The sequence below is a fragment of the Rousettus aegyptiacus genome, unplaced genomic scaffold (genome assembly GCF_014176215.1).
Source record: "Rousettus aegyptiacus isolate mRouAeg1 unplaced genomic scaffold, mRouAeg1.p scaffold_m13_p_6, whole genome shotgun sequence".
Lineage (NCBI taxonomy): Eukaryota > Metazoa > Chordata > Mammalia > Chiroptera > Pteropodidae > Rousettus > Rousettus aegyptiacus.
In genome coordinates this window covers 111,667,049-111,692,035 of record NW_023416309.1, presented here as the reverse complement: position 1 = coordinate 111,692,035, position 24,987 = coordinate 111,667,049, and the positions used below count along the sequence as shown (strand labels likewise).

The window sequence follows — 24,987 nt, the reverse complement described above, 5'->3', positions numbered from 1 at the left end:
ATGGCGCCGCCAGCCCGCTTCGGGGCGGGGCCAAGGGCGGAAGTGGGTGTGACAGGGACGGAAGCCGAAAGGGCACGCTCCCCGAGACAAAACATTGGAAGTGGGAGCCCAGGATCGCAGGGATGATTCCCCCGCAGGAGGCGTCCGCCCGGCGGCGGGAAATAGAGGACAAGCTGAAGCAGGTGGGACTGGGGCTGGGGAGGCGGGGGAGGAGGTGCGGAAAGGGGCCGAGACTTGGGCCCGGGGTGGGAGGGAGCACCGGGGTGGGAGGGAGCATTCCCTGCGAGGTGATGGGGTTGGGGGCGAGGCGCCTAGGCCGCGACGGTGATCCTCCTTAGCCTCCAGCTTCTGGTCATGTCGTCCCCTCCGCTCCCGCAGGAGGAGGAGACACTGTCCTTCATCCGAGACAGCCTGGAGAAGAGCGACCAGCTCACCAAGAACATGGTGAGTAACCCTCAGCCGGGAAGGGCTGACAGGCCGCCAGACCTTGGAGGGGGGCCCTGCGACCTGCAGCTCGGGTCCATAAGGCCCGGGTTCCGATCTAGGTAGTGATGGTAACGTGTGGGTTTCTCTAGCAACAGTGTGGCATGTCTCTTAACGAGCTCCCTTCTCCTTTCCGCTGCCTCTTCACTGTGGCTGCGGCTGCGGCAGCGGCAGCCCCCGCTGGCCTGACCTCGCGGCTTTCGGTCCCAGCTCTCCATTCTTTCTTCTCTCCTTCCGCAAACGTGTGGCGACACTGACTTTGGTGGGCTGGATACTGGTCACGTGAATCCTCAATTCAGGTGTCCGTGGAAGGGCAGGGTCAGCACTTCCAGATTACTGAGGACAGCGAAGCCTCAGCCATCACCCCCAGAGAGCTTTAGGAATATAACAGCTCTGAAGTCAGACATCTAGGATCTTGTCCTCACCCTCCAGGTATTTGTGTGTGGCTCCTGACAGGTTATTCTGAGCCTCAGTTAACTCATCTGATTAGACAGACAGTGCCAACCTCCCAACGTGGTTGTGAGGTGCTAGAAGCTAATGCATGGGAACAAATCTTCCACAATACCTGGTATACAATAGGTGCTCAACAAATACAAGTTTCCTTCCTTATTTATAGAAGGGACTGGAAAAGTACACATTCAGTAAATACGAACTTAGGTAGGTATTTAGTAATTTAATGAGATTCGCCTTTAGAGAGAGAGGGTTTTGAAGGTACCTGCAATGCATTTGAGACTACTCTAAATGAAACTACTTCCTGGTCAGTCTAGGAAAGCCTCAGAGAGAACAGAAATTGAGATTTGGCTTCAAAGAGTGGAAGGGACGCCATCCTGTGGTGATTACCATAGGAGAAGTTAATGTGATGCTCGGCTTGCTTTCAGACCAAACTTTATCCAATTTATTTGGACCACCCACTGTGTGCCGGGCACATGGTAGGTGCTGAGGATACAGTGGTGAACAGATACACACTGTCCCTTTCCTCATAGAGCTTATTGTCTAGAAAACCAGAGAAAAGTAGCAAATGCCATGAGTTGGTTGGTGGGTAGAAGCAATCTGAGAGGATGGGGCTGTCCCCTGCAGGTGTCTATTCTGTCATCCTTTGAGAGCCGCCTCATGAAGCTGGAGAACTCCATCATCCCCGTGCACAAGCAAACGGAGAACCTGCAGCGGCTGCAGGAGAATGTTGAAAAAACTCTGTCCTGCCTGGACCACGTCATCAGCTACTACCATGTGGCCACTGACACTGAGAAGATCATCAAAGAGGGGTGAGCTAGGGCCAGAGGGTCACATTTCTAATGTTTCCTGGACCAGCGGCCCTAGGGGTAGAATATAGTCGAGCCTGAAGTCCCCTGTGTTAATGATCTTCTTTTCCCTTTCAAACACCATGCCCTTGATCCTTCGCTTCATCTCCCATCCACCCAGGCTGATATGGCTCTTCCCCTTCCCAGTCCCACAGGTAGGCTGGAAGAATACCTGGGAAGCATGGCCAAGATTCAGAAGGCTGTGGAGTACTTCCAGGACAATAGCCCAGACAGCCCAGAGCTCAACAAAGTGGTAAGGGGCCAGCAGGGTAATGTGGGAGATCTGGGGACAGCAGCCCATGCCCTGGTCTCATGAGAGACTGAGCCAGCTTAAAGGAGGATATAGTAGAATAAACAGAACTGTATAATGTGGTACTGGAGTCATCAAGACCTCCGTCTTAGGAATTATGGATATACGTTTTTATTACCTTTGTATAATTTAAATTATAAATTACATATAAAATATAAATTTAACATTTGATTTTTATAGATGCATTTGTGGTTTTTTATTTGGGTAAAAAATATGTGATTTAAAGTTTCATTTTAATTCCAGTTACATACAATATAGTATTAGTTTCAGGCACACAGCATGCAGCTAGCAATTGGACATTTTATACACCTCACAAAGTCATCCCCCTGATAAGTCTAGTACCGACTGGACACCGTACAGTTATTACCGGCCGTGTTCTCAATGCTGTCCTTTACGTCCCTGTGACTAATTTTATAACTAGCAATTTCTACTTCTTAGTTTTTTTTACCTTGTCACTCATCCCCCGACCCTGCTCCCACCTGACAACCACCAATTTGTTCTCTGTATCTACGAGTTTGTTTCTGTTTTGTTTGTTCTTTCACTGTTTTTCAGATTCCACGTGTAAGTGAAATCATATGGTAGTTGTCTTTCTCTGTCTGCCTGATTTTACTTAGGATGATGCCCTCTACGTCCATCCACTTCTTAGCTATTTTAAGTGTACAGTTCACTGGCGTTAAGTCCCTTCACATTGTCATGCAGCTGTCACCACCCTCCGTCTCCAGGACTCTTTTCATTACCGCACACCGAAACTCTTATCCCTTAAACAGTAACTCCCCTTCCTCCTCTCCCTCCAGCTGCTGGCAACCATTATTCTTTCTCTATGAATTTGACTATTCTGGGAATAGTCCGCATTCATGTTTTCACGTTTGATTTTTTTGCATTATATCTTTGTGTTCAAGTATTGGGGTCATTAGGTCACTGGAGCAAGAAGGGGTGAGGCTAGGAAGTGGAGTTTACTCAATGCATTGAGGAAAGGAGAGAATGCCAACGGGAAAAAAGGTGGGAACAGGGACCTGGACACCCAAGAGGATGAGGACTGTTAGGGGAAGGGCCAGTGTAGACCCAGGCACCTGGCGTGCCTTCCCGATGGCACTGTAGCTCTAGCCCTAAGGTGTAGACTTGCCCAGAAGAGGGAGCAGGCTGGGGAACAAAGACCGGAAATTGGCTCTTCTTCCGCCTGGAAGGCTTTTGCTGGAAGCATCACTTCCCAGCTTTTCTCCCACTTGTCTCTGTCAGGAATGAGGGTGTTTGCGTGTCTCTGGCTGCCCACAGCCACACCTGGCTGCCTGGAGGACTGAGGGGATCAATACCTTGGCACACCAGTATGACCAGTAAACTGCAGCATATGGGTGGGGAGCCCATTCTCAGAGACTGGGATGTCAGGGGCCTGGAGAACTTTGTTTTTGAGGGTCACTGCCACGTTGGGATCACAGAGTAAAGAGCTCTGTGCTAGAACTTGGATGTGGGAGTGGGGGGCGGGGTGGGGTGGAGGAGAACACAAAAGATAAGGAACTATAGGTCCATCCTAGAGGACTTTTTTTTAAAGCAGAAACACCCCAACTCCTTTCTCCCTCTCTTTTAACATCCTTAATGAGATATGATTTACACACAATCGAATTCACCCACTTAAAGTAGAAAATTCACCAGAATCAATTGTAGAACATCTTCATCACTTGAAAAAGGATTCTGAACATGTCGGAGTCACGCTTCTGCTCACCCCTCCCCGCCCCTCCCCTGTTCACCCGGCCTCCATAATCACCAATCCGTTTTCCGTTCTCTATAGAAGTGCCTTGTGTGGATTTCTCGTATGAGTGGAATCTTACAGTCTGTGCCTTTCTGTCTGGCTTCTCTCACTAACATGCTATTCGCAAGGCTCATCGGCACTGTAGCACGTGCCAGCACATCACTCCTTTGTATTGCCAAAAAACATTGCATTGTGGGACTGTACTACATTTTTTTTTATCCATTCATCCCTCGATGGACACTCCACTTTTTGGCTATTATAAAAAATGCTGCTACAAACCCTCGTGAACACACTTTTTTGTGTTTTCAGTTCTGGGTACCTGTTCCTTATCAGATATGCTATTTGCAAATATTTTCTCTCATTCTGTGGGTTGTCTTTTCACTTTTTTTGATGGCATCACTTGCAGCGGAAAAGTTTTTAACATGACATAGTCCAATTTATTTTTTAAATTGGACTAAATTAATAGTACAGTGAGAAAATAATCAGCCAATATTTATGAAGCATCTACTTCTTGTAAAACCCTGGGTTTCACCTGTGAACATACGGTTTGAGAGAATGTGAGGTAAAGAAATAACAATAAAAGTCTTCCTGGCCCTTCTTCCCTGGATTAAAGGAAGTGAGGCAGAGGAGAGGGGCGGGAGGCAAGGGCTGGCTGAGTGCCAAAGCAGCCGTGGACCCCCTCCCTTCCTTCCCGTCCCCACAGAAGCTGCTGTTTGAGCGGGGGAAGGAATCTCTGGAGTCCGAGTTCCGCAGCCTGATGACCAGGCACAGCAAGGTCGTCTCCCCTGTGCTCATCCTGGATCTGATCAGCGGCGAGGACGAGCTGGAGGTCCAGGAGGAGGTGCCTCTGGAGCACCTGCCCGAGGGCGTGCTCCTGGACGTGATCCGCATCTCCCGCTGGCTGGTGGAATACGGCCACAACCAAGGTGGGTGCGGGCCGGGGGGCCTTTTTCTTTAATTCACCTGGGTTCGTTTCCTTTTTTAAAAAGAAGTTTAATAGGAAACAGTATAGCAATAAACCTACAGTTTATGTATCAACTTGTGAATCTATCCAGATCCAAGCTTTTCTTTATAAACTATATCTTTCGTTTTGGATTAATTATAAAAGTTTCAAATAGTACAGAAGCCTCAGGTGAAAAGCAAAAGTCCATCTTCTCCTTTCCCAAATGCCTACGATATTATAGCCAAAGACGAGTGCCGTTCATGTTTATTTATACCCTTCCAAAAAATTCTTCTGCAACTGAGAGCACAGGCGAGCGTGTGTGTGTGTGTGTGTGTGTGTGTGTGTGTGTGTGTGTGTGTGTGTGTAACAGGTGCATAATATTCCATGGTGTTGTGGTACCATCATTTCTTTAGCCAGTCCTAGGATTTAAAAAAAAGAAAAAAAAGAAAAATCTTGAGTTAAGCAAAAATTTAGGAAATGGAAATTCCAAAATTCCAGTGAATATCCCATTTTAAGCTTTTAGTCCTCCATCCTCTTTCTTAGTGTGTACACATGCCAGGTCGTCAGTGTGCATTACAATCATCCCCCTTCCCTCGAGGACTGTGCGGTGACAGGCCTCAGGGCCACTACATATTGGCCACACAAGCGCATATGGCTCATGAGCTGAGCTGGGGGAGCCTGGGGCTCAGCAGGTTTTCAGGGGCTCCACTGGGGTCGGCGGGGGAGCCCGTGGACAGCCTGCAGAGCCCTCGGTGCCCTTCGGCCAGAGCCTCTGTGCTTTGGTCCATTCTCTGGGTTGAGGTTCCTTGCAATCCATTTCCTGGGAACTGCTGGAATGTACCTCAGTATCCGTATTTTTTTTTTTTCCTCCCTCACTTGTGTTTTTGGATTTTCCAGTTTTTCAGAACTGGTAAATAATGCTGCGCTGAGCTTACGTGCGTGAATTGCTTTTCTCATTTAGGGAGTTCTCTGGGGTTTTTCCTCCAAGGCGCAGTTAACGGGGAGATCTGTCCAAACAGGTCTGTAACTCTCCTGCCTTCGAGTCGCTCCCCAAGCTGGGGCCAGCTGACGGCCCTGTCGACAGTCCTGTGACTACTTGTTCTTCATTGATTTTGTTTGTCATGGCTACTTGACAAGGCAATCCTTAATTTTTTCTCAGTTTGCTCTTTGTAAAGCTGAGGATATGGTGCGTTTTTTCAGTCAGACGCTGGGAGGGGCTGGCAAGTAGGGACAGTGGGCCCTGCTGCCTGGCAGAGCCGCTCTAGAGGGGACGGGGAGGTTCTCGCGGCAAGCCCGGCTGGGACCCCGGCTGCCACAGCTCCGTCACCCCGTCTCTCTTCAGATTTCATGAACGTCTACTACCAGATTCGCTCCAGCCAGCTGGACCGCTCCATCCGGGGTCTGAAGGAGCATTTCCGGAAGAGCAGTTCCTCCTCCGGGGTCCCCTACTCCCCTGCTGTCCCCAACAAGAGGAAGGATACGCCCACCAAGAAGCCCGTCAAGCGGCCAGGTGAGTCCCCACCCTAGCCCATTAAGCATCAGCCGGAAGGCCAGAAAGTCGCATGGGACCTGGATTGCTTTCAGCCACTCTGGGGTTAGCCACGTGTCCCTCTAGAGCTTGTCCTCACAGTCATCCCCACTGTAGCTACGCAGGACAGGAAGCAAGTGTCTGCCCACCCAGCACGTCCCTATCACGTGAGGCTCATCAACTCAGCAGACTCTGGGCGTTACGTAGGTGTCTTTGGAGTGGGGAGCAGAGGCACAGATGGGGAGAGGCAGGGTGACGGGCGCCAGGGCAGAGCCAATGCTGGGCCCCGTCGCCTGCCCTTCGCGGTTCTGTCAGGAGGCCAAGCACACTGCCGCAGCCGAGACAGCGATGCGACGGAGCAGGCCCTGCAGCCTTCGCCCTCCAGGAAGCCGGACTGGCTAGAAGCGCCCGTGGCTGAGGAGTGGATGGGGGAGGGTGCACACTTCCACCCCGGGTGTCAATCCAGAAAGGAGCAAACATTCCCGCCCCTCTCTCTGAAGAAGATAGTCCCTTGTGGTGGGCAAGTCCAGGGAGGGGTGTTGAGCGGGGAGAGGCCCGGCCCGAGGGTCGCTGCTGTCCGAGGTGAACAGCTCCCTGTCCCTCTCCCCATCACCGTGTCCCGTGCAGCCTGTGCTCCAGGTGAACAGCTGCGGCTTGGCAAGACCGGCCGCCTCCGGCTGCCAAGAGATGTTTTCGCTTGGCCCGGTTGGGGGCTGAGACATTCTGGCGTGAGCGGCCGCTGCAGGCACATGCCCCGGGCGTGGCCCGTGGGACAACGGGCTTCGTGTAGAGCTTACACCCTTCATTTGCCCGCGCCCCTCAGAGGGCGCGGTGTCTGAGGGCATGCTCCTCCTCAGCCTTGTTTGGGGTTTGGAGAAATGGAGAGCAGAGGCTGCCCTCGGGGGGCCGGTGGGGAAGGCGTTGGGGGAGCTGGGTGGCCCTGGAAGGAAGCACACTGCCCCCTCCCCTCCGGCGCGGCTGTCCTGGCCGCCCACCCAGAAACCCTGCTGCCAATAGCGACTCTGCTCAGCCAGCCTGCCCGGCCGCAGCTGCCTGCACGCGGTCAGCCACCTTGTGCCTTTGAGTGTTGGGCAGGGCTGTCTCCGGGAGGCCGTCCGGGCCTGGGCCGCTCTGCACTCGCTTCTTCTGTCTCTTCTCTGGGCCCCTGGAAGCCCCAGGACCCGATGTGCTTGCTGGCCATGCAGGGAAGGGGCCTTCCACGGGGGAGGGATCTGATCTCGGGGTTCACAGTGGACCTGATCTGTCCTTGGCTTATAGACCCGGGGGGAAAACTGGCTGGGAAGGCCCCCGCGATTTCTGTGGGGTTTCAAGATTTGTCAGGAGCTGACAGGCTGAGGACTGGTGTCGGGAACTAGGGAATCGGGCCTGGGGACATCAGGTCCTGGCTCTGGGGAGAGGAGCAGGGAGGCCTCGGCGGGTCGGTGGTGAAACACCAACCTCGGCATCGTCCCTGGGAATCGGGCCCCTGAGTTTGGCGGCTGCCGGACCAGCAGCCGCGCCCCACTTCCAGGGCAGCGGGCGGGCTGCGCTCCCCACGGCCTGGCGGCCCGCCTGCTCCTGGGCGGGGGCGGGGCGGGCGGGAGTCTGATGGCTCAGCAGCGGGACTGACGCAGGGAGGCGTGCCGTGCAGGGGCCTTGAACTTGGTTGCCAGTGACTCCTTGTGGCGTGGTGCAAACGCAAAGCAAGCCCCTCCAGACCCTGTCTCTTTTCACTCCGGCCTGTAGTGGGGTGCGTCAGGACCCAAGCAGCTTCACTGCTTAGAGATTCTGGGGACTGGGCACCGGGAGCCCCCAGGGAGGAGGGACCAGAGTCATGTCCCCGGGCACCTCGCCTCCCCACAGTACATTTTGATACTCGCTTATTTTATTCGAAAGGCTGTTATTTCCCCGCATTTTCCGCCCCGAGGTGTCTCCTTCCCACAGAGGTGGCCGACCCCGGAGGCTGGGGCGTTGCAGTTTTGTTTCTGTCATTTTCACTTGTGACACTAACTGTTGTTTTTCTCCCCATGCCAAGAGCATGTGCCCTTTCCCCACCGCCCTCCCTCTGCTCTCTGCAGGGTGGCTTCTGTTAACCCCTCTCAGCGCTCGGGTTTTCCCTGATTGCTTCGGTGTTTGGGGTGTTTGGTGTTCGATGTTCGGGTACTTTCAGCGTGTGGGGCCGGGCGCCCTCCGGGTCTCTAAGCCCTCCGTCCCGGGCACCGTTCTCGCAGGAGGCCCCCCACCGTCCCCCGCCTCACCAGCTCCTGGGCGCTGTTTCCCGGTGACTGCCGATGGCTGAGTCCCAGCCCCGAGCATGCCCAGAGAACTCCGCCTGGCATCCGCAGAGGGGCGCGGGCCTCCCGGCTTTGAGGTGCCCCAGGCTCCGCCACCTGGTCGTGCCCTTGGGGCGTGAGAGCTTCGTCACCAGCTGCTCCGGCCCTCATCTATTTTGATCTCGGTGCCACTCGGCAGTACTTTTTATTTCGGCTGCTGCTGGTGGATCTCCGTCCTCCTCATCTTCGCCCTCTGCACTTCCTAAAATGAGCTCAGAAACAGAGCCATGAGCATCCACAGCAGAATCGGGAGGGCTGCGGGGAGAGCGCAGTGTGTTCGTGCCTTCCTCTCTGTCCGCAGGGTCTCCGGCGGTCCCGGGGAAGGGCCTGCCGCGGGAGATGGTGCCCGGGCGTGCTTGCAGGCGGGGGGCCGGGCGCGGGGCCGGGGGGCAGGTGGAGGGCCGCCGCTGTTTTCTCTCACTCGTTTCCTAGGTCTTCTTACCTCCTCTCTGTGTGGCTCTGGTGACAGGGACGATCCGGAAGGCTCAGAACCTTCTGAAACAGTATTCCCAGCATGGTCTAGATGGGAAAAAGGGGGGCTCTAACCTCATTCCTCTGGAAGGTAACCACCCCGTGTTCCTCTCCTGTCCCTCCTCCACCATGTGTCCGCTCGCGGGGCAGGGCAGAGCCTCAGCCCCCCAGGAGGGCCTCGGGAGAAACCCTGAAGGGAGCCGGGTGGGAACTGCATGTCCCTGTGCCCCTCGCTGTGGCAGGTGCAGGGACAGGTTTCGTGGCCCTCGGCCTGATCCTGTCTGGCTGACGGCAGCTCTGCCCTCCTTGACACTTCCCACTCCCTCCCTTCCCTGTCTCTGTCCTTGTCTCCTGTTTGAACTCATAGAAAGTTCTTTGTCACGGGCAGCCCTTTCACGCTCAGACCAGCAGTGGCAGGACTGAGCCGGCCCAGGCCTCCTGGCCACCCCCTGCACCCCCACATGCAGCATGGGGACAGGCAGCCTACGGGAGGCCTCATCTCTCCTATCAGAGGAAGGACAGCCCCACCCTGGGAGGCCTGACCCTCCTTCAAAAGAATGATGCTGGGGAACAAGAGAAGGCTGTCCCCATTCGGTCGACAGTGACGTTTGTCTAACTGGGTCTCTGGCTGCTGGAAGCTCTCCAGACCCCTCGGTCCTTGCAGCTTTCTCTTGGCCTCTGGGCTCAGGGAAACCAGCTCCCGAGGGTGATGCAGGGCACTGCAAGTCAGGCTTGAAACGGCTGTTCCCAAGGTGGTCTGAGGCAGAGGAGGGGCTCAGAGCCCTCTCTGGTGTCCCTGCCCCAACTCCCATCTCATACCCCCTCCCGGAGATCGAGGGCTTCTTCCCAGCCCCCCGAGGGGCAGCCCACCCGGCCCCTGGATAAACGCTGCTTGTGTTTGTGCGGCCGACGTCTCGCTAGGTCACGAGCATGATTTCCGAGTTAAGCACCTGTCCGAGGCCCTGAACGACAAGCACGGCCCGCTGGCCGGTGAGTACCGCAGCCCAGCCTGAGGGCGGCCGCCGCCGCCTTCACAGCAGTCACCAGAGGGCCTGCCCCGCCCGGCCCCAATGGCCGCGCTGCTCCGAGGACGGGCCGGGCCCGGTCGCCTCTCTCGCCAGTCTCTCTCTTTTGGGCACTAGGTCTCCTTGCCTCTCTCCAGATGGGAGTGCATACCTGCCTCTCAGGGCCCGGGCCAAGGGGAGAAGTGGCCACAACTTGGAAGGCGGGCAGGGCGTCCTTACACCTGGCTCCAGCAACAGCTCCAGGCTCTGCCTCCTGGGAGCCCATCCCTTGGCGCGTAGAACTAGGTTGCCTGCCAGCGCCCTCACCCCAGCCTCTAGGAGCGGGGTCCAGCCTCCTCCCGGGGCAGCTGACAACCAGGGAGCCCCCCCTCCCTGGGGCTCATACCGCCTCTTCTCAGTTAGCCTCAGAGGCTGTAGCCCGCCACCTTCTTACATGTTCCCGAGGCCTGGCCAGGCCGGTAACTGCCTTCAGCGGCCCAGCGTTTTCTGAGGTGGAGGTGCCCGCCTCCTCGAGGCGGGCGCTGCTGCCTGCCCATCCCTGGCTGCCCTCTTTCCGTACAACTCAGAATTCTTAACCCCAAGGTCAGACATACGCTGTCCAGGACGTGGATTCAGGAAGCTTCCCTCCTTGTTCTTTTATCCGCGTCCCCACCACCTCCAGTGCCTGTCCGTGGCGGAGCTGAAAGCGAAGCCAGGAGAAAGGCCGGACTTTGCCCCTCGAACCCGGTCGGGCCTCCGGCGTCCTCAGCTTTCTGCCCGAGCAGCGTTCCTCCTCCCCATCTGCTGCCAGTCTGGGCCACAGGCCAGGAGCTGGGGAGACCTGTGCCCCCATAGCAGGGAGAGGGCTGCCCCGCGACCGGCCGCTCAGCGACACTGCCGTCCCCCCAGGGAGAGACGACATGCTGGACGTGGAGACCGACGCCTACATCCACTGCGTCAGCGCCTTCGTCAAGCTGGCCCAGAGCGAGTACCAGCTGCTGACGGAGGTCATCCCCGAGCACCATCAGAAGAAGACCTTCGACTCCCTGATACAGGTCCTGCCCTGCCCCTGACCGGACGTCGCAGCAAAGGGCGTCATCGAGTTTGGGCCGGGCCTATTGTCTGTAGCCTCCAAACACAGCCACCGCCTCCACCTCGCGTCCCAGGGAGCTGTCCTGGGTGCCGCGTCCCTGTCGGGACCTCCCCATCCCCCATCGGAGCGTGCTGGCCCCCACCCGCGCCCTTGCAGGTGCCCTCCCTGTCCCTGGGAACCAACTCTCCCCACTCCTTGTCCCCTCCCTGAACTGTGTCCTCGTCCCCCTCTCAGGACGCGCTGGACGGGCTGATGCTCGAGGGGGAGAACATCGTGTCCGCCGCCCGGAAGGCCATCGTGAGACACGACTTCTCCGCGGTGCTCACCGTCTTCCCCATCCTGCGGCACCTCAAGCAGACCAAGCCCGAGTTTGACCAGGTGCTCCAGGTACGTGGGTGCGGAGGCCCCTGGGGACGTGAGGTGGAGGAATCCCACCGCCTGGCATGGCCTCGCAGGAGAACCGCTTTCTCTGACCCCGCACCTCTGCTCAGAGGGTGAATGGAAGCAGCTCGCAGGTTTCGTGAGTGCCAGAGAGGCAGCCACGTGGGGTGAGGGGCAGGGAAGCGTCTGGGAACAGGCCGGGCCACGCGCACCGGCTGCAGCCGAGGACAGTGGCCGGGGCTCCGGCCCGCTGTGTAGCCGCGTGCTTCCTCAGGGAACGGCCGCCAGCACCAAGAACAAGCTGCCAGGCCTCATCACCTCCATGGAGACCGTAGGTGCCAAAGCGCTGGAGGACTTCGCCGACAACATCAAGGTCAGCTTGCTCCTCCCATTGCCACGGCCAGCTCGCGGGGCCGTGAGCAGGGCCACCAGGGACCTGGCTCAAGGACCCCTTCCGAGAGCGGCCCCCAAGCGGGCAGGTCTGCCCTGAGGCGAAGCCGGCTGGCCGGCAGCCTCCCGTCGGTGCCCCCTGCCTCCCTTTCTTTCCCAGGGGCCCGGGGTGTAAGGCGCCTGCCGCAGTTGCCTAGAACGTCTGTCTTGCTTCCCTTTGTGCCGAGGGGCAGCCTGACACCTGTCTGCCAGGAGGGGGCGCCAGCAGCAGGCTGCGGGGCAGGCGTGGGCCAGAGGCCTCCTTGGAAGCTGTCTCAGGGGGTGGGGCTGTCTTTTCCACAGAATGACCCGGACAAGGAATACAACATGCCCAAGGATGGCACTGTGCACGAGCTCACAAGCAACGTAGGTGCCGCCCAAGGTCACCTGGCGGGGCCCAGCCCGGCCCAGAGCCGCCCATGCCTTCGCTACTGGTAGCTAATGGCAGGAGGGACAGTGGAGGGCTTCGCGCCCCCGGCAGACGGGGCCTTTCCCCGAAAGCCAACCCGGAGCATGAACCGCGAAGTGTGCGGCCCCCCTTCGCCGGCGGACCCCTGGCCCTGCCCTTGCCCTGGAATGGTCGCGGGGGGGCGGCGCATAGTGGGAGACGGCCTGGCCTCTGGGTCCTGCTCTTGGCCTTCTTGGACCCATTTTCTCCCCCACGCAGGCCATCCTCTTCCTGCAGCAGCTCCTGGACTTCCAGGAGACAGCGGGCGCCATGCTGGCCTCCCAAGGTACTTGGCACCTCTCAGCGGGGCCCCCTGCCCCGTGACCCCCTCCTCCCTCTTGCCTGGAGACAGGGGGTAGGCACTGGCCACCCGTGGTGCGGTGTCCTCCAGCCCTGTGGGGTGGGGTGGAGATGCGGCCTGCGGCGGGACACTGAGCTGGTCGGGCCCTCTGCGCCCGAGCCCCGGGAAAGGGGTTCGCTGCCCTCCTGACCCGACCCGCATCCCTTCGGCCCCCCCTGGAGCACACTCGCCCTTCGCACCTCGCCCCTTCTTTCGCATTTTTCCCGCTCCTCTCGGGTTCACCTGTCCTCTGCAGCGGTCCCCAGCCTTCTTGGTACCGGGGACCGGTGCTCCTACGAGCATCTCACGCCTGAGGATCTGAGGCGGAGCTGAGGCCGCGATGCAGGCGCTGGGGAGCGGCTGCAGACGCAGATGAATTTTTACTCGCTCGCCCGCTGCTCACCTCCTGCTGTGCAGCCCTGTTTCTGACAGGCCACAGACCAGTGCCGGTCCACGGCCTGGGGGTTGGGGTCCCCCCTGTTCTAATGAGTCTCACACAACTGACCCTTTTTGGGGGGCTGGCATCTTAGGGCCAGCCCGGTGACTTCCCCAGGTTGGCACGTGAGGAGACACACGTCTCCAGGTCCATCCTGGCGCTGAGACGCAGCCCGGCTTGTCAGGGGCCAAGGAGCCAAGGCCGCCGCTGGCCTGCAGGTCTCCGGTCCCCACTGCCCGGCGCGCGGGCTCCCCGGCCCTCGGCGGGTCCAGCCGGGTGTGCCCTGCTGTCCGTCCTGGCTGTCGTGGGGAGCGGTTGGGGTGCCGCGCCGTTTCTAACCTGTTTTTGCACTTTGCATCTTTCTCCTGCCTTTGTCTCTCCGTCCTTCCCCTCTGCGCGCACTGCCTTTCACTCCGTAGTTCTTGGGGACACATACAATATTCCTTTAGACCCCCGAGGTAAGCAGCAGGGCTCTGCGGCCCCATCCTCCCCCCGGAGGCCCCGTGGGGACAGAGGCACTGGGACAGACTCAGGACCTTTTGGGGAGTGGGGGTCAGAGGGGACATGGGTTCCTTCAGAGTGCCCCCAGCCCTCAGCTCCCCGCATGGCCACTTTCTGTCTCCGAGCTTACCCAGGCAGCGTCCTCTGTCGCCGGCACCCCGAGTGCCCGGCGAGGCTAGCCCAGCGCCTCCCCGCCCCCACCCCTTGGCCTTCCACTCTGTGTGGGCCGCAGGCCCCCTCTGTTGCGCAGGGCCCAGTAGAGGAGGTGGTGGGAGGTGGGGGAGCCCAGTCTGACTCTGCCGTTGACGAATGGGACAGGTGGGCCTTGTAGATACCACCAGCATGGGTCGCAGGCTGAAGGGCAGGGGCTGTCCCGCTCCTGTCCTGCCAGCCGTCCCGCTGATCATGGGCTACCCTGTCACCATAGAGGGGCTTGCCCTGGGGTCCAGAAGGTGTCCAAGGGAGTGCTCCCTGCAGCGGACGGGGGAAGCCAGTTCTGCTCCGAGCACCCTTCTGTCCCATCTGCCAGAGGAAGGCAGGCCCAGGGGCCCCTCCCAGCATTTCCTCGGTTGCCCCTCAGGCTGAGGGAAGGCCAGAGAGGGTCTTGGCCATCGCCCCTGCAGTGACAGGACCTCTCCCCTCACAGAGACCAGTTCTTCAGCCACCAGCTACAGCTCTGAGTTCAGCAAGCGCCTCCTGAGCACCTACATCTGTGAGTACACTCCGGCCGGCCGGCGGCCTCCCGCACCCTGCACCCTGCACCCTGCCTCCCTCCCCTCTCCTTGCCCCTTCCTGCTGTTCCCGGTCATCCTCCTGAGCCCCCCTGACCTTTGGGATTACAACCTAACCTCTGGTTTGGGGGCCAGGGAGCTGGGCAAAGGGCTCCCAAGGCTTAGGAAGTCTGGAGTCAGGGAGGGATGAGGAGTAACAGGTTTGTGGGTCCCAAGATCGGGCCATTTTGGTCAAACTGCCATGTGGGCGTGGCCACATCCTTCCTGTGCAGGTAAAGTCCTGGGCAACCTGCAGTTGAACTTGCTGAGCAAGTCCAAGGTGTACGAGGACCCCGCTCTGAGCGCCATCTTCCTGCACAACAACTACAACTACATCCTCAAGGCCCTGGAGAAGTAAGCGAGCGCAGGTGCCGGTCTGCGGCCCTCACCTGGTCCGGCACCCGCCCTCCCGGGGCTGGCCGTACCCTCCCGTGTCCAGTTGGGGAGGGCAGCGTTTTCCTCTCCTAAGTCCCAGGACCCAGGAAGGCGTGGGTGCAGCTGCCTTCTTAGAGCTCTTGAAGGCGGGGCGTGAGGGGCAGGGCCTGCTGGCCCTGGGAGCCAACTGCATCCTTCTTTGCTCCCTCCCTTACCCCGCCGCAGGTCCGAGCTGATCCAGCTGGTGGCCGTGACCCAGAAGACTGCCGAGTGCTCCTACCGGGAGCATATCGAGCAGCAGATCAAGACCTACCAGCGCAGGTGAGAGAGGCTGGCCCTCTCCCCCACTGCCACCCCGGTTCCCACCACTCACTCTTCCTTCTCAGAGTCCTAGTCGGAGTGGCATCAGTAATGGGGAACTGTCACCTGTGGACCCAGTCCCGTGTTTAATAGAAGCCCCCCTCTCCTACCTCTGCTTGCTCTCTCCCGGCCCACGGTGCCCGCGTCTTCAGAGAGTAGTCTGCCTGCCGAGGGCGAAGCTCAGAATAGTTGAAGAGCTGACTGCCAAAGGCGTGGGTAATACTTGGCCCAAGCAAAGAGCAAGGTTGCAGGAGCCCTTGAACTTGGCCGAGCCTCGCTCTGCAGTGCCCTCTGTTCTCCTCCCGGGTCTGTGTCCCTCTGTCCCCGGCCCCTCCTTTTCTCTCATCTGCTCTCCGTCTTAGTTTGCCCTGGTACTGACGTGAAGCGTAGTTGATAGTATTTGCTCAGTTTATCGAGTGCTTTGTTGCTTGTTCTTAATTTCTGAAGAGGGCAGTTCAAACGTGTTCCCCAGGAAAATTCTCAGTTACATTTTGCTTAATTGTGACCCAGATCGATTCCTGCCCTCCCCACCCACCCTCAGTAGATGAAGAGATTTAAGAAGGAAACAAACCAGCCCCAGGAAGCAGCAGCTGCCTGGGGTGTCCCTCCCATGCTTCTCTCCCTCTCGGCAGCTGGTTAAAGGTGACTGACTACATCGCTGAGAAGAATCTACCTGTGTTCCAACCGGGAGTCAAGGTGGGCTGAAGACTGGGGATGGGGCGGGCCGTCTGGCAGACGTGATACTTTTCGTCCTGTCTCGGGGGGAGAATGGACAGGAGTCCCGCCGGGGTGGGAGAATAGAGGATGAGTGTGGCCATCGGGGAGGGCCGGGCCCGGGTGTTTGGGGAGGGGCAGGGGCCATCGATTCTGCTCTGAGGAAAGCTCTCTCGGCCCCCCAGCTCCGGGACAAGGAGCGGCAGATGATCAAGGAGCGATTTAAGGTGAGTGGGGATCGCGTGCCCTTGGCCGCGCGCTCCTGTGGTCATAGCGGCAGAGACCTAAACGCTTGTGTTTGGGTTGCTTCTCTTTCCACCCTTTTGGTGGCCAGGGCTTCAATGACGGCCTCGAAGAACTGTGCAAGATCCAGAAGGCCTGGGCTATTCCCGACACAGAGCAGCGGGACAAGATTCGCCAGGCTCAGAAACACATGGTCAAGGAGACCTACGGGGCCTTCCTGCACAGGTGAGCCCCGTGCGCCCCACTCCCCCCACGGGACCTCCGTGCTCATGGAGAAAATGCAGAGGGGGTGGTAGGGTCTGGGCAGCAGATCCGGTGCCCTGGGCTTCGGTATGGGGCCCCGGCACGCCAGTGAGAGGGCCTTAGACTGAGGTGGAGCAGGGGTGGGCTGGGCCTCCCCCCAACCTCAGTGCCTCGTCAGGTACAGCAGCGTGCCCTTCACCAAGAACCCCGAGAAGTACATCAAATACCGCGTGGAGCAGGTGGGAGACATGATAGACCGCCTCTTCGACACGTCCGCCTGAGCCCGCCCCGTCCCTGCCCGGTCGCACCAGCCCGGCCATGTCATTGGACACATAAACCAGTATTAACTTGCCTCTGGGCCGGGTGAGTTTGCCGTCCTTTGGGACAGGGACATTTCTTCCCTGCCCGTGCTAGGAGACCTGTCCCTGGGTCCTTGAGTCCTGGCTTCTGCTTCTTCCCACAGCCCCCACTCCACACCAAACCAGCACTCTCCTGGGCACCAGGCTTCCTGCACACCTCGGGTTTTTTGTCCCTGACTGCGCCTGCAGGGGACGTGTGATGGTTTCAGGACAGGAAAGGCCAGAGAAGGAAGACACAGGCCTGTGCTCACAGCTGCCTCGTGTGCACAGGAGCAGAGGGGCGCGACCACTCCTCCGCCAGCCCAGTGCAGAGCTGTGGGTGGAGCCCCCCACTTTAGCCCAAATGCGCAGGTGGGCTCAAAGGAGCAGGCTACTCCGCAGCCAGAGGCCTGGGGCAGAAGCAAGCAGGATGGACCTCTTCTCGCCTTTAGTGAGGGCTGGGCGTGTTCTGTCCCCAGCTGGCGGGAGCAGGAGGAGCAGGAGCGCTCTCTCTGTGCCCTGTAGGGCCCAGCACACCTCCAGAATGCAGAGCCCTTCTGACCACCCTGTTCGGCCTGACTCTCGGGCCCCCTCCTCCCGGTCCCCAGTGCCTCCTGGCCCAGGGCCGAGCAGCAGTGGTAGCATAGGAGCAATGCAGCTGTGGGTGCAGGCAGGACACCGGTGGCCACCGCCGAGAAGTTCAGGAGTGGAGTGGGGGTCGGGGTGCGAGGTGGGGCCCCACCTCCATCGGGCAAGAGTGAATGAACAGCTGAGCTCAATGAAGGCAGACCCTTGGGTGCACTTGAGCTTGGGCGATGGGTTTATTTCACAGTGTCTGCTTGCATGCTAACAGAAGGGAGAGCTCAGGGTGGCCTGGGGTCCTCCAGGCTTTGGGAAGAGAGTCGACGTCCCTCCCTGTCTCTCCGGAGACCCCGTCGTGGCCCTCCCCCAGGTCCTGTGCTATTACATCTTGGGCTGCCCACCGTGGGGCACGGCCTTGCCAGGGGCTGGGTCAGACTTGCACGTCGTCCACATCCAGAATCCAGCGAAGGCAAACTGGCAACACACCACCCCCGTCACATACACCAGGAAGAAGGTGTGGTCGGCAGCCTCAGCCCAGCTCCTCCATGACCCCCGCACCCCTCTGGGGACCTCTGTGGGGGAGAGGCAGGAAAAGGAGCAGCACTTCAAGGCTCACCCAGAACAGAAGGGTGAACCCCAGGGCCTGTCAGCTGCATTTCTCCCTTCCTGAGACCTACACTTAGTGAACGTTTGGGCCTGGCCCACTGTAGGCCACCTCGAGTTGAAGAAAGACTGCTAGAGAGGCTCCAAAGGCACAGGGTCACCCCGGGGGGTCTGAAATCACCCAGGCCTTGAAGGAGACTGACCTTGCTCCCTGCTCCAGACCTGCTTCTTCCAAGGGCTGACGTGGGGACAGCAGGGCACAGAATGAACACAAGGAGCCTCCAAGAGCCAAGCAACCAACGCCAGCCCCAGGCCTGCATCCCGCCAGCCCTGCCCCTGTCAAACCTGCTCCCAGCCTCATTCCTCGCCCACCCCCAGGAAAGGCCCCACCCCTACCCACCTTCAGGATTGGGCCCTGGGTTCCCAGGGTCTTGCTGCTCCCCGCTTGGAGCTGGCCTGAGGCTGCTCTTGGCCCCAAGGTGGCTGCGGGCCAGCAGCCCAGTCAACAGCACGGTCTCCATGGTGCTGATGAAGAGCAGCAGCAGCAGGATGACGAAGTAGTAAACTGGAGAGGGGGCAGGAGCGTAGGTCAGGGGCCAGCCTAGGCCTCCGGCGCCCGGGTCGCTGAACAGAGGTGGGGAGGAGGCAGGCCGGCCAGGCAGAGGGCTCGGCCCGGGAGCGTGAGGGCGCAGGGCTTACTGAGCAGTGGGTTGCAGGAGGAGGAGCTGGGCAGGCCGTCCACCAGGGAAGAGTGGAAGACGAGGTAGCCCAGCAGCAGGGTCACTTTGTAGGCGGTGCGCTCTGTGGCCTGAAGGGGCAGCAGCCCCCCACACACGTCCGCCAACAGCAGCGCCTCCCCGGGTACCAGCAGAGCTATGATGGTCTTCAGCGCCGTGTTCTGTAGGCGCAGCTGGAAGGAAGAAAGTTGGGGCTTTCTGGGTGGGCAGTGGAAGGGTGATGTCGTGGCCTCCAGCTCTGCATCCGCGACGCTCCATCAGCCTCTTCCCGACTCACCGTCACCTGGAAGCAGGGTACCCGCCGCTGGGGCGGGACTCGGGCTGTCAAATCCCGAACCACGTATTCCCTCTTGACGCTCACAATCTCATTCACCACGTGCGCCTGGAACTCCAGCTGCATCGCTAGGAGCAGGGATGAAGACGGTGATCTAGGAAAGAGGCGCTCCTGCCCCTACGTCCCTCTCGGGAACGGGAACGGGGGCAGGGACGGGCTGGTGCCCAGGGACGGAGACGTCTGATGGCTGCTGGGGGCAGGCTTGGAGATGAAGCTGAACCATACGGGGCTTTCCAAACCCGAATCTGCACCCCTAAGTTGTCTCCGGTTAAAGGAAGGGCCTCATCAGATTCATAGACAGATTTTTATGTAAAAATAAATGCACTTCGCACACTTCGTGGAGCGGAAGTGGTCCCAGGCTCATCCGGTGTGTCATCTCACACCCGAAATACTGGAATTCATGGGGCCGCCCTGTCGTATTTCCCGGCGGGAAGGGATGCAAGGGAAGGATGGGACTTCTCTGCCAAGTCGGATCGCGTCACCTGATGGGTCTGTGGGACATTTACTGGGTGGCGGCCCCTTCGGGATGTTCACACGGATGAGGCCACGAGCCGAGCTTCCACCAGTGGCCCAGCCCCTGCGGTTTGGCCCTGGCTGTTGAGGGCCACTGCCTTGGGGTAGCTGAGGGAGAGAAGACTGACGGGGGGCGGGGGACAGGGAGGACGGGGAGAACTAGCGGGAGGTGCTCCAGGATCCGTTCAGCTCCCCCGAGCCTGGGGGGCAGACTGGGGTGAACGCAGGCTCACCGCCCCCATGTCGGGTGTTGGCCGGAGGCTTCCCCTCTGCCCCCCCTCCCCCCAGCTCCCGTCCTGTCAGCACCAGTGTTGCTGAGAGCGTGGAAGCTGAGGGTGCAGTCACTCTGGTCCCTGGGGAAGTGGAGGAGCTCAAAGTCGCAGTTGGTCTCTGTGGTGAGGGCCAGCTGGAGTTCGACATGGCCATCTTGATCCACTTGGGCCCGTGGGCTCTGCTCTTGCCAGTCCACCCAGAGCCTATGAGAAAGGCACCGCAGCTGGAGTCCCAGCCCCTTCTCTGAAGGGGGCGCAGGGGGAGAGTTGGGTACATGCCCAGCTGCCATCCCCTGCCCTCAGGGTTCCGAAAGGGAGAGGCGCGCCAGTTGCCTGGCAGGGTGCCCAGGAGAGAGATGCTCACTAAGAGGGCCTCCAGGTTCTAGACGGGGAAGACGGGGACGTGCGTAGTGGTTCCTGGGGCTGGCACTCCCGCCTCACTTACGCCTCCTGGATAATGAGTCCCGGCGTCCACAGTGCGTCCCAGGGCCGCGTAACCATGTGCCGTGGGTACACACTCCCGTTCCAGGCCAGGCGAGTGTCCAGCCAGGACTGGGGACACAAGGATGTCACTAAGCCTCTGGCTCTCCACGAATTCGTGCCTCTTGGCTTGGCAGGTTGACGAAGGCCAGTAATTCTGAGCTGGACTCAGAGGGTTCTCCTGCCCCGTCCCCACCCTTTTACACTCCTCCCCCCGCCACACACACACACACACACACACACACACACACACACTGGGCACTTACCAGCCGAAGCAGCAGCATGGAGGACACTGTGTACCGCAGGATGTCCTGGGGAAGGGGGCAGCGTGCCACGAAAGAAGGCAGGAGACCCCAGCACGCCAGGGGCTGAATCCTGCCCCAAGCCCAGCTCAGTGCTTGGGCCCCACCTGCCCCACGGCCTGAGGACACTTACCACGTCAAACACATTCAACACGGCCACCTGCACATCCACGAGCAGGGGCGCGCTCCCGTTGTTGGGAATCTGGATGATTTCCTGAACCTCCAAGGGTGAGTTGGGGTCAAAGAAGGATGGCTGGGCTGAAGGATGGAGGTCGAGGTCACCTGGAGGCCCTGAGGCCCAAATCCCAAAGCTCACTACCTACCAGTGCCTTCCACTTACCAAGCACTGGCCTGTGGAAGTGATGGCCCTGGACAGAGGGCTGCGTGGTGCCCAGTCTGAGCAAGGCAAGATGGAGCAGCAGCCGCAGGACCATCATTGGCGACTGGGCAGAGGGGCTGGGCAAAGCAGTGGCACCGGAGCTACTGCCTCTAAGTCACTTCTCTGGGGTACTGGGCAGTTTGTCGAGGCAGCTGCTCTGTACAATGACCCTGGAGCCGTGGACTGAGCACCCCACGCCCACCCTGGGTTCCGCAAACACCCGAAGACAAAGCCCAGGACCCAGCCCTGCACCTGCCTAGGCTTTCCTGTCTCGCTCCATTTCCACCACCTGGAACCCATTGCCACGTTCTAGGCCCAATCTGGGCAGACGCCACAGGCCTACCTTGCTTTCCGGAACGAGCCTGGCTAAGTACCCAAACCCTTGTCAAAATGCCTTGCACTCGACGATGTGAAATGGGCACAGCCTTGAGAGTTTTCCTGCCCCTCCTTAAGCACTGAACCAATTTCATATAAAAATCTTCGGCTTGAGGACTCCAGGAGCGGGGCAAACCCAGGGACAGACAGGTGAGCTCATGAGCAAAGCCCTGAGGCAATCCTGTTCCCACACCCTCAGCCTGCCCCAGTCCAACGGTGCCTTAGAACTGTTGCTGTGCACCCTGGAGCAGGACCAGCGGGGTTGGAGCGAGACTTTCTAGCCAGAAGGAGAAACTGAGTCCTGATCCCGGATAGCTGCAGCAGAAGCAAGAAAAGAAAACCTCAAGGCTGAAAGTCTGATAGGGCTGCCGAGACTCCAAAGGGCCCCAAGGAGCGAGGAGCAGGCTGAGACCCGCCACACACCACTGCATGAGCTCTGTGAGGAACACAGTGTCCGCGTCTGTCATCCACAGATTTTACGGAACGCGGTTAAACACCCTGCCTGCCTTTGTCGTGTGTATCAGCAGCTGCTGGGGTGCCAAACTATATACACCTGGCGTCTCCAGATGGCCACGTGCAAAGAGCCTTCGCGAGTCAGGCACTCCCCAGCCTCATTTAAGAGTTCCTATGCGGATTTTAACGTGGCCGTCTCCCGCCCTCTTTCCCTGAAGCTCCGTAAAGCACCCTGCACCCAAGCCTCTGTGAAGTCCCAGAGGCTTCTTGCCACGGAGCCTCATGCCTATAAGATATGCAGAGACACAGCGCATCACTGCACGTGAAATAGTTTGCGCATTTTATTAACAGACGGAACTCCATCTACAATTCCCAGACATGTGACTCCAATCCTTTAACACCCCAAGTGAGGCTCAGGTCACATTAACTGACAGGACGCCGTTGGGGGCTTTTGGGTCCAGCCAGCGCGGGCCTGGGACCTGGCGCGAGGCCAAGCCGCTAGGAGGCGCCGGCGCAGGGGCGGCGGGCGCGGCCACCTCGCTCACGTGCGTCAGGTCTGTGGATTCGCGCTGCAGCGCGCTGCCGCCGCGGGGGCCCCGCGCTGCGACGCACACGCGGCCTGAGGCTCTGCGCGGGTCGTGGCGCAGCAGGCCCTCACAGACCCTGCGGAAGCCCTTGCGGAAATGCTTGGACACCAGCGCGTAGACAATAGGGTTGACGCACGAGTTGGCGTAAGAGACCAGGTGCGACAAGATGCGCAGCGCGTAGGTGGCGCGCGTAAGTGGGAAGTGGCCGAACCACACGCAGAGGATAAGCGTGTGGTGAGGCATCCAACAGAGGCAAAAGAGCGCGGCCACGATGATTATCATGCGCGTCACTTTGCGCTTGGCGCGGCGGGAGCCGGAGGCCACCGGATCGACAGCACGCCAGAGGTAGCGCAGAGTGCGCGCGTAGGTCAGACCCAGCACCAGCACGGGCAGCAGGTAGCTGAAGACAAAGGTGCAGAGGTCCATGGCGCGGCGGCGAGGCGCGCTCCACGCCGGGTGGCACACGGTCAGGTTGGCCAACTGCGACTGGCGGTAGTAACTCAGGTAGGGCCCGGAGAAGAGCAGCGACAACCCCCAGATGAGCCCGATGGCCGCCAGGGCGTTACGAGGCGTGCGCAGCTCGCGGGAGTGCAGCGGGTAGCGGATAGCCAGATACCTGCGGGTCAGGCCAGGAGGGGGAGACGTCAGCTGCAAGGGCGGATTCGCGGGAGCAGGGCGGGACCCCTGCACCTCAAGTACCTCACCCACTCCCCAGGAAGGTCCCTAGCGCACGGTCGCACCGCACAAGTCTGGAGGGCAACCCAGCAGCGTGTAGATACGCGGAGGAACCCAGCAGCCGGAAAGGCGCGTGTAGAGGCCACTCATCTGCTCTTCCCGCGACTACGACCACAGTCATACTCCATCCTGGAGGGCACCCCGAAGGTCGAACCGGCATTGGGGCCCAGTCGCCTTGAGGCTCTAGGAGACAGCCTGGAGACGCGTCAGGCAAAGTAACGCGAGGGGATTCCTCAGACAAGCTGACGCTCTGTGGGTCCCACCAGCGCTCCCTGAACGGACACCTCTGTGCTCAGTGGAACTGAGGGGTGCATGGGGAACGTGGCCTCTCCTCGCGGTTCGTCCAGGGGAGGTGGGGAGGACGTGGGGGTGGGGGAGGACAGAGAGACACCGTAGTCAGACCCAGATTTCCTTCCCAGGAAGCATCCAGGTGTCCTCCTAAAGTCCAGTTTGGGGGTGAGGAAGCTCAGGCGCCCTCCTCTCCCTGCCCTTGAACGGGGCCTGGAGGTGGGGCGCAGAGTGGATGAGACCGAGCTAGGGACCCAAATTCCGCAGCCTGGACGAGAGTCAAATGCACCGAGCAAACCCTAGTTTCGAGTCTAGCGAGGTGAGGCCACCTGAGTTTGACGCCAGGAGACAGACCGCAGGCTTCACGCGCACGATTACTGCGTAGGTGACTCTGCTCAAGTCACTTACAAACTCGATCTCGTCTATAAATTGGGGATAATAATTCCTCCCATCCCAATCTCACAGGGACGTTGAGCGCAAGCCAGAACAAGCACGGGAAATGCTTTGAAACTGAAACTGCTGCTCGTTGGCAAGCGCGGCTCTGGAGAGTGAGGTCTCCAACCTGCAGCCCCCAGGATGCACCTAATGGAGGGACGCCGCGGTCCCCCATTCTTATTCTTTCCCCGGGTCGTCTTTCACTCTCTTTCCAGTCCCTTTGCTGTCTTAGTGGCTTTTTTCTACTCTCTGCAAGTCCCCTCTTGGTCCTGGAGCCCTGCCCCTGCCTGGGTACCGCCCGGTGGGCCGCCAGGGCGCTTGCTTACCTGTCCAGGGAGACAGCGGCCAGCGTGAAGCTGCTGGCGTGCATGGTGAGGAAGATGAGGAAGTGCACGGCCTTGCAGAGCAGCGGGCCGAACACCCAGTCGTCCAGGGTGTAGACGGTGGCCTGGAAGGGTACGCAGCACAAGATGAAGCACAGGTCCGCGACGCCCAGGTTGAGAATGAACAGGTTGGTGGTGCTAACCGCCTGGCCTCCACGCAGCAGCACGGCCAGTACCAGCGCGTTGCCCACGGTGCCCACGAGGAAGATGAGCGCGAACAGCATGGGCACGATGACCGCCTCCGGCTGCCGGCTGCCCCCGCCGCCCGCCTCGCTCGCGTCCTCGGCCCCAGGGCCACCAGAGCCGTTCATGGTGCCGCCGAACCAGAGGCTATCCGGGCTCCTGCGGCCGCCTGGGTCTTGCCGAGCGCGGCTCCCACGACTCCGGCCGCTGCAGCGCCCAGTGCAACTCCGCGGAGCTGCAGGCGCACTGAGCCTCCTCGCGGCTGGAGCTGGAGACTGCGATGCGCGGGGTGGCAGCGAGGAGCGAGCAGCTGGAGGGGTGGGGTGGTCCCGCACGGCGGCCGGCCACGCGCAGGGAAGTGCTGTTCAGCAGCCCCGGAGCGTCCCAGCCGAGGCACGGGCAGTCCACGCCGGGGACGCGGGGCCCTCTGGAGTGGTCCGGCCCCCGGGGTTGGGCTGTGCCGGGCTGAGCGGCGCGCGGACTGACCTCCCCGGCAGTCGCCAGAGTGATGAAGGACCGACGGCCCGGACCTGCGTCTGCGCGGCGCTGCCGGGACCCCGC

At 59.9% G+C, this 24,987-nt stretch overlaps 3 protein-coding genes across 10 annotated transcripts; 1 reads left to right on the top strand and 2 right to left on the bottom strand.

Annotated features, from left to right (window-relative positions):
- Positions 1 to 31: 31 nt before the first annotated feature.
- On the top strand, positions 32 to 16,802 carry EXOC7 (exocyst complex component 7). 8 transcript variants are annotated; one of them, XM_016127346.2, is made up of 21 exons: positions 32 to 182; positions 379 to 444; positions 1,561 to 1,745; positions 1,929 to 2,034; positions 4,539 to 4,761; positions 6,121 to 6,288; positions 9,109 to 9,201; positions 10,032 to 10,100; positions 11,024 to 11,169; positions 11,442 to 11,594; positions 11,863 to 11,961; positions 12,321 to 12,383; positions 12,685 to 12,751; positions 13,661 to 13,699; positions 14,389 to 14,454; positions 14,746 to 14,866; positions 15,113 to 15,208; positions 15,880 to 15,943; positions 16,147 to 16,188; positions 16,296 to 16,429; positions 16,626 to 16,802. In XM_016127346.2, the coding sequence occupies exons 1-21, from the start codon at positions 123 to 125 to the stop codon at positions 16,726 to 16,728; spliced, it is 2,163 nt and encodes a 720-aa protein (XP_015982832.1). In that variant the 5' UTR covers positions 32 to 122; the 3' UTR covers positions 16,729 to 16,802. The 8 variants fall into 8 exon arrangements, with proteins under 8 accessions (XP_015982832.1, XP_015982855.1, XP_015982848.1 ...); XM_016127369.2 differs by lacking the exon at positions 9,109 to 9,201; XM_016127362.2 differs by lacking the exon at positions 10,032 to 10,100.
- A 921-nt stretch (positions 16,803 to 17,723) lies between these two features.
- Positions 17,724 to 21,042, bottom strand: ZACN (zinc activated ion channel). The gene is made up of 9 exons (XM_036223355.1): positions 20,949 to 21,042; positions 20,742 to 20,866; positions 20,573 to 20,617; positions 20,272 to 20,378; positions 19,861 to 20,030; positions 18,985 to 19,109; positions 18,670 to 18,880; positions 18,371 to 18,535; positions 17,724 to 17,939 (listed from the first exon to the last, which is right to left on the bottom strand). Exons 1-9 carry the CDS (start codon positions 21,040 to 21,042, stop codon positions 17,749 to 17,751), a joined length of 1,233 nt encoding a protein of 410 aa, XP_036079248.1. The 3' UTR covers positions 17,724 to 17,748.
- A 1,186-nt stretch (positions 21,043 to 22,228) lies between these two features.
- On the bottom strand, positions 22,229 to 24,987 carry GALR2 (galanin receptor 2). The gene is made up of 2 exons (XM_016127503.2): positions 24,187 to 24,987; positions 22,229 to 23,018 (listed from the first exon to the last, which is right to left on the bottom strand). The coding sequence occupies exons 1-2, from the start codon at positions 24,552 to 24,554 to the stop codon at positions 22,229 to 22,231; spliced, it is 1,158 nt and encodes a 385-aa protein (XP_015982989.2). The 5' UTR covers positions 24,555 to 24,987.

What these genes read in the sequence shown, in the direction of transcription:
- EXOC7 (XM_016127346.2), top strand. Translation starts at nt 123, where the DNA reads ATGATTCCCCCGCAGGAGGCGTCCGCCCGGCGGCGGGAAATAGAGGAC. An exon ending in GAGAAGATCATCAAAGAGGG is followed by an intron (nt 1,746 to 1,928) that starts GTGAGCTAGGGC and finishes TCCCCTTCCCAG; the next exon opens with TCCCACAGGTAGGCTGGAAG. An exon ending in GCCCAGAGCTCAACAAAGTG is followed by an intron (nt 2,035 to 4,538) that starts GTAAGGGGCCAG and finishes CCGTCCCCACAG; the next exon opens with AAGCTGCTGTTTGAGCGGGG.
- ZACN (XM_036223355.1), bottom strand. Translation starts at nt 21,042, where the DNA reads ATGGTCCTGCGGCTGCTGCTCCATCTTGCCTTGCTCAGACTGGGCACC. An exon ending in CTTCCACAGGCCAGTGCTTG is followed by an intron (nt 20,867 to 20,948) that starts GTAAGTGGAAGG and finishes TCCATCCTTCAG; the next exon opens with CCCAGCCATCCTTCTTTGAC. An exon ending in TACCCTGCTTCCAGGTGACG is followed by an intron (nt 18,881 to 18,984) that starts GTGAGTCGGGAA and finishes TCTTCCTTCCAG; the next exon opens with CTGCGCCTACAGAACACGGC.
- GALR2 (XM_016127503.2), bottom strand. Translation starts at nt 24,554, where the DNA reads ATGAACGGCTCTGGTGGCCCTGGGGCCGAGGACGCGAGCGAGGCGGGC. An exon ending in GCCGCTGTCTCCCTGGACAG is followed by an intron (nt 23,019 to 24,186) that starts GTAAGCAAGCGC and finishes CCTGACCCGCAG; the next exon opens with GTATCTGGCTATCCGCTACC.